At 28.1% G+C, this 6,952-nt stretch overlaps 1 protein-coding gene across 7 annotated transcripts; it reads right to left on the bottom strand.

Moving 5' to 3' along the window:
- Window positions 1-1,029: 1,029 nt before the first annotated feature.
- LOC133803895 (L-ascorbate peroxidase 3-like) lies at window positions 1,030-6,952 on the bottom strand. Of its 7 annotated transcripts, none has more exons than XM_062242037.1 (7): window positions 6,875-6,952; window positions 6,358-6,494; window positions 5,376-5,500; window positions 5,072-5,121; window positions 4,520-4,584; window positions 4,403-4,451; window positions 1,030-1,401 (listed from the first exon to the last, which is right to left on the bottom strand). In XM_062242037.1, exons 1-7 carry the CDS (start codon window positions 6,875-6,877, stop codon window positions 1,372-1,374), a joined length of 459 nt encoding a protein of 152 aa, XP_062098021.1. In that variant the 5' UTR covers window positions 6,878-6,952; the 3' UTR covers window positions 1,030-1,371. The 7 variants fall into 7 exon arrangements, with proteins under 7 accessions (XP_062098021.1, XP_062098024.1, XP_062098023.1 ...); XM_062242039.1 differs by lacking the exon at window positions 1,030-1,401 and adding an exon at window positions 2,099-4,340; XM_062242034.1 differs by lacking the exon at window positions 1,030-1,401 and adding an exon at window positions 2,099-4,314.

Below are 6,952 nucleotides of genomic sequence, written 5' to 3'. Positions count from 1 at the left end.
TAATGTTATATCAAACTTTTATTATTTAATTAGTTAAATTAATAAAAAATAATTAAATAATTACAAAATAAATTAATAAATATAATTTTTTAATTTGTAATAATAATAATAATAATAATAATTTCACAAATTAATTATTATTTAACTTTTAGACTAATTTATTTTTTTAAATAATTAGATAAATTTTATTAATCTTTTTCATTCATTATTTTATTAATAATATTTTAAACTTATCATTTTTGTGCCGATATCCCTGTAATTGATGGTTGTAGTCAACAACCATCAATCACAAACATACCGGGACAGAGAAAATAAATTAACTACTAATTAATTTTTTTAATAATTTCCAATTAATTATAATAATACTAATTTACTCCAATTATATAATATTCATTACAATTCCCATTATGTTGACATAACATATAACAAAAAAAAAAAATTAAAACTACTTTACTTAATTAAATTTCACAAAAAATTTAACAGCATAACAGTTTAATACGACTATTTCAAAAATTTTAAAATCATACACTCAAAAAATCTCAGAACATATATAATAAAACATAAAATATTTAAAATTAACCAATTTCAATTATTCAAATTTTGTCCTATTTTAAATTTCAAAAACTCACACATATATCTGGTTATTCTTATATATGAGAAGTGTTATTCCTTGACAAACTTGAGTTTTATGATCTATTATTACTTAATTAATTATTCTAAAATTAAAATATTTTTCTACTTATAATTACCAAATTAATTTTAATAATTTTAAAGTAAATTAAATTTATTTATAATAATTATATTTATATTACACAACCATAATTTATTCATTTTTTAATTTTTAATAAATACTAACATTTTTTTATTATTATTAATTTTAATACTATAATTAAATCTAGTTTATTTTTCAAATATTAAACTAATTATTAAATTAATATAATAAGAATGAATCTTTTCCAATGACCGGTCACTTTATCATCAAAGAAAGACAAAATCTTTATCATACAAAATAAATTACATTTCATAAACCATCAAATCCTTCATGCTCTCTGTGTGTCTACCATATTTACAAGTGAACATGACATTTGTTACAAGTTTTTAATGTAATCAAGAAGTAAACCAAAAAGAGGGAATAAATGACATTTGTTACAAGTTTTTATCAGAATTGCATCTGTCTCTGCTCTCTACAGGTCAAATGTACTAAGACTCAACAACTTTACCATCATAAATACATGTTTGGAAATTCTCAACAAGATATATGTGGATACACAGTTGTCCTTAATAAAAAAATTGTCAATATCCAAGAAAACATATGTTACCTCAGAATCTTTGGGTATATGTTGCACACCACGTATGAAAACTAATCTTCCCTCAAAGAGCAGAACAGAATTTGGCAAGCAGCTAAGCAGCAAAACACATTTAACAAATTGAAATCAGGAGGATGGTACCTAAAACATATCAATCAACTAAATTTTTTAACTGATATAGTTACTTGTGGTTAATAATGGAAATGATAGGAAATAGTCCAGTCCCCAAATGGTATATGCATTACAAGCACTACTACAAAAACGAGTTTTCCCGACAGTTTTTAACTATCACTATTGAGCAATGACGACAGTCGACTAACTGTCGTATTTGCCTATGCCGGCGTAGGTGTAGCTACGCCGATAATTAAACATTGTCATCGTTTCTGGAAACGTCAATAGTTAATAAGTGTCATCGTTGCTGGCTACGTCGACAGTTAATAGGTGTCACCGTTGCTGGCAACGCCGACAGTTAATAGGTGTCGCTGTTGCTGGTAACACCAACAGTTATAGGTGTCGTCGTTGCTAGAAATGCCGACAATTATTAGGTGTCATCGTAACATTAAAATTATATATATGTAAATAATATTTTTTTGATATATATTTTTTAAAACTTTTAATTATATTTTTAACAATTAAAATTTATTATATATTTAAATAAAAAAATTACTCACATAATTAATTATTACCATAACTTGTAAAAAAATATTATATTTATCATAATAAAAATTCATATACTTACGACATTTATTCATATAATTGAAATGTAAATAATACATCAAATCAAATCCCCATGAGACTAAATAATTCTCAATAAAAATTCATTATAATATTATAAATCCATAAACTTCAAAATAAATAATACAACAAATCTTAACAAGACAACATAATTATCTTCTCCAAATCAGTACTGCAAACTCAATCATGTTTCTTTTCTCAATATTCTTCCTAATAAATCTAGGCATCCACCTTAAAAGTCAGTCCTATGATATTCCTTGCACCAATGAATTAAAAACTTCAAATTATAATTAAATATATATCTTACCATAATATATTAACTAATGAATGAGAGAACTAACAATAAAAATATGTAAAATTAATTGATTAATCTTTCTTAAAGATTATTAAACAAAAACAAACCTTGTAAGAATGCCGACAAGGTTTGAGACGGTTGGGAGACCAATGATGTTGTGAATTACAGTATAACAAAATTCCCAATTTAATAATAGAACATCCCCAATTTAATCATCATAAGGATTTCAGAAAGAAAAAAGAATGACTTATTATGGGCATTTATGACACTTTGTATGCCTTTAAAAATATATGAGCACAATAAGTCCTATAATCACCAACATAATAAGCATACTAATTATTTTATCATTGGCAAAAAAAAATGAATACTATAAATATAATTAACTATAATAATACCAGAAATAAATATTCAACAAAAATATATTTATATATAGATATATATATATACCAAAATCAATAAATGTAAAAAATGAATCACAAAAAAAGAACTTAATTACAATAGTACACATATATGCTCTAAATCTGAATAAACATAACAAAATCAAAGGTAAAGTATCCAACAAAAAAAAATATATAATATATATATATATACTAAAATCAACATATCTAAAAAAAGTTCGTATTCATTTTTTCTTTAAAGGGCAACAAATGTAATTGGAGATCATGACAATATTCATTTTTTTTTAAACGAAGATGTGACAATATTGTTGGTACTTTTCAGAACTTTGGAAACATAGTAGTTTCTAAATCATTCATACTATCTTTTATTATTTAGTTAGTGTATTTAAGGTCTTCAAGAAAAAAAAAAACAATATTTATCGATTGCCACTATTTTTAATTATCATGACTAAATTTAAAACAGACAACACTTCCCCTATATTTGTAACCTAACCATCTGTCAATACCACTTCAAATAATTCAATCAATTCAAACAACATGCAATTTTTCTTCCTAATATCTCCCCCAACACACAATTATATATATCACAGAACCTACTTCACTAAGACATGCAAGTTTTCAACATTTCGTTATCACCGCAGCACACAATTATAATCCTAGACCCTACTTCACTATGGATGAATATTTAAGATATCAAAACTCTTGTAACGTACACTTGTATAATATTATAATAAATAAAAGATTATACATCTTTCAATCAATAGCAAGCTTTTCTAATGCTCCTTGCTAATTCTACTACCTAAAAATAAAATTAATGCTTGAAATGTTTCATTATCTGATCCAACTACCGGAAATGTTTTTTATGGACGTGCATATGTACTACTAGCTTCTAGTCCTGTTAAGGTGAGATTTTTCCAAATGACTTGTTTTTGTATGTTCATTTCGAAAAAAGGGAAAAAAAGAAATGTTTTTGATATATAATATTCATCGTTAGAATTTTTGTTTCGTATATTACATTATAAAATCTTATAACTGACCAATGATTCATTTTCATGCATGCATGCAATCAGTTTCATTTAATTGTATATATGATGTAATATATTCACTGAAAAAATATCAATAGTGGGTTGTGAAAATCAATGTTTTGGTTCTAAACACATAGACAAAATCCAACTGTTATTAAAACTAATCAAACTATTTTTAATATATATTTCAGATCAGTGTAGTAAGTTTCAGTTCACCAACACTAATGTCCAAGCCTAAGCCTAGCATCAGCACCACACCACCACCAGACCAACAACACTAAGACCATCTTATATTCTTTCGTGATTTTCTTGGTTTGAATCTTATTTCAAGTCTTACAATAACTGACTTGGTCTTGGTAGTTTTATGTTTAAATAATAAACTTTAAGGTATGAAAATAACAGTACTTTTTCACAACTGTTATATGGGAGAATGTATGATAATTAGCTTGTGTTGCAGGGATGCAATAATACGATCAATTCCTTTATGTCCTTAAAATTGATTGTCTCTTTGGCAACCTTTGGTTCCAAAGCTGCATTGTCATTTTCGGAATCAACTGCATCACACATGATATAAGTTTCACTATTGTGTATTAGATAGTAGGTAACCTTGTTGGAAAACTAAAAGTTGAACGTGGTTAATACCTTGTTTAGCATCTGAAAGACGTCCTTCTTCAGGAGATTCCAGAGAATCCTGATACAAACATGTAAAAAAGTTACTAAAAGGGTGATTATGAAACTTAAGAAGCTTTATCAATATACATTTCTTCCTGGAACAAAGTCAATAGTTGGACCTCCAGTGACCTCAACGGCAACAACCCAGCAAGCTAAACCAAACATAACAGAATATAACTTAATTGAATAACTCTATAAAATGGAAATATTGATGTCAATTTATAGAGAGGCTAGAGTGATCAGCTGAAGATATATGCACATCTACAAACAATTTAAGAAACTAAGAAAAAATATATGCTAGGGTCACAGAAAATTTACACTAAATATTTAACTACCCATATATGGTCCATCTTTAGAAAATTATAAGGGGATAATAACTATGCCACATTCTTATAATTGGAATGGTTCTAAATTATTTATAGAAAATGTCACGTACAGCAAAAATGACCGTTGAAGATAAATTGTAGCATTTTACAGCAAACCATCTTATCTAAGGTTTGTACAGATATAGAGGGTAGCACATATCTATTGATCATATTCATAACAAATTGTTGTTCAACTAACACAATTTTTTTTTCTTAGAATAATGATTATTATTGCCCCAGACAAACAGAGCATCTAAACACAAACGATAATCACCTGGTAAAGATCAGCATAGGTAATCTTTGGATGTTTGGACTTCACTTCCTCTGTTATCAAAACACAACCAGGAAAGAAAAGTTAGGAGGGAAATTTTGGTGCTTTGATATCCATCATGTTGTCCAATGTTTTAAAATCATGAATTGTTATTTAGTGTTGTCAAAACATCATAAATCTAGATTAGTTTCAGTCAGATATCCCAGTTGCACAAGATTCTAAGTGTTCATAATAACAAGGTTATTGTAACAAATTAAATAGCATAATTTACATCTGAAAAAGATTAGATCGAATTGGAAAAGCTCACCACATAAGTTAATGGCAATTTTCAAGCCACTATTTGCTCCATGGCCTAATTCATGCTCATTCCTGATTGAGCCATTGGGACCTCCAGTTTTGGTATGAACATCATAAGTTCCCACATCATGCCACCTGACCAAAGATTTCAACACCACTAATATCACCATCTCTGTCACTAAACCCATGTAATCACAATATGTAATCACATAGATATTCACTTATATATATATTGAAAAAAAAAAAACAAATCAAATGAAAGACACCCTATAAAATCATAAATGTTGAATAAACACACTGCTCCCTCCTTGTTCACTCCTCCTCACCTCTCCACTATTTTTAACAGACAAAAAAAGAACATAAATGAAGAAGCAATGCTGAAATACATCATTTTCCGGAAAAGGATCTAGGATTCCATCTATTATATTGAAATGAAACCAATGCATGAATCAAATACATACACATTTTATGACATATACGTGTGTGGTTGCCAAACTCTTTATTCCATTTTCCCATCATGGATAGTCAAGAGATGTCCTTTTTTTTGACAGACCATTATTCTGCTCAAATTCTTCAATTTGAAATAAAAGGATCCATTTTCTCTTTACTTAAAAACCATAATCTCACATCCTGGAAGCCTAAATTCGTATCCCGATTAATTATTGTATCAAAAATCAAAATTAAATTTGACAGCATACCATTTAAAATAAATTCACCTCTGTAATCCATTATGTTACAAAGCTCATACCCAATAAAACCAACAAAATGTCCCTGTAACACTACTTCTATTTCTAAAATTGAATAAACATGCAACCTCAATTCGAAATTCTACAAGTAAATTAACAGGAAAATTCCCAACTAAAAAGATTACTACTTCCGATAATTAAAAAGAAACTATAATCCATACACGTATAAAATGATTAAAATCATTATAGTCGCAATCAATTGAGGATAAGAAGTTGAGAATTAAGGCAGAGAAGAAGAATACTTACGGCAGAAGAAGGAGGAAGAAGGCCAGAAATTCAAGGCAGACTGCTGCGCTGCGGAGTTTTGTTGACTGGTGACCGGTGATGGCTACTGACTGGGCGGTCGGTCGGGGGGCTGGGTTTGCTTCGTGTCCGTGGTCGCACTGTATTATAGAGGGAGAAAGGGCTTTGGGTGATGAGTATCTTTTGGCTTTAGTGTTAATATTATATAAATCTCTCTTTTTTTTTTCAATAGATAGAATTTGGAAAAATCCAGACTTCTCATGTGGTTAGCGTCTTAATCCTTATTAATTTTTGGCTTTACAAACTATTTTAATTTAAAGCCCGCCTCCATTTGTAGAATATTGCATTTAATTTAATTTTTTATCTAAGTTATTATAATGCTTTTATAATAGAATTATAACAATGCATTATGAAAAATCAAATCCGTTGTAGTGATATATTGTGTGTACATATCATTAGTCTATCTTTATCTTAAAACTTTAAAAAAATGGTGGGAGGCAAATCCAATAAGATGTCTTACCATATCCTATCTTCTCTGACTTTGAGGCAGTAGTTGTAAAGGCCTTTGATATGTAGTAGAGAGCACGCTCTTGCAACA

This window comes from Humulus lupulus, chromosome X, assembly GCF_963169125.1.
Source record: "Humulus lupulus chromosome X, drHumLupu1.1, whole genome shotgun sequence".
In the NCBI taxonomy this organism is placed as follows: domain Eukaryota; kingdom Viridiplantae; phylum Streptophyta; class Magnoliopsida; order Rosales; family Cannabaceae; genus Humulus; species Humulus lupulus.
Note: the sequence above shows the minus strand (reverse complement) of the source record. Positions and strands in the feature narration are given on the sequence as shown.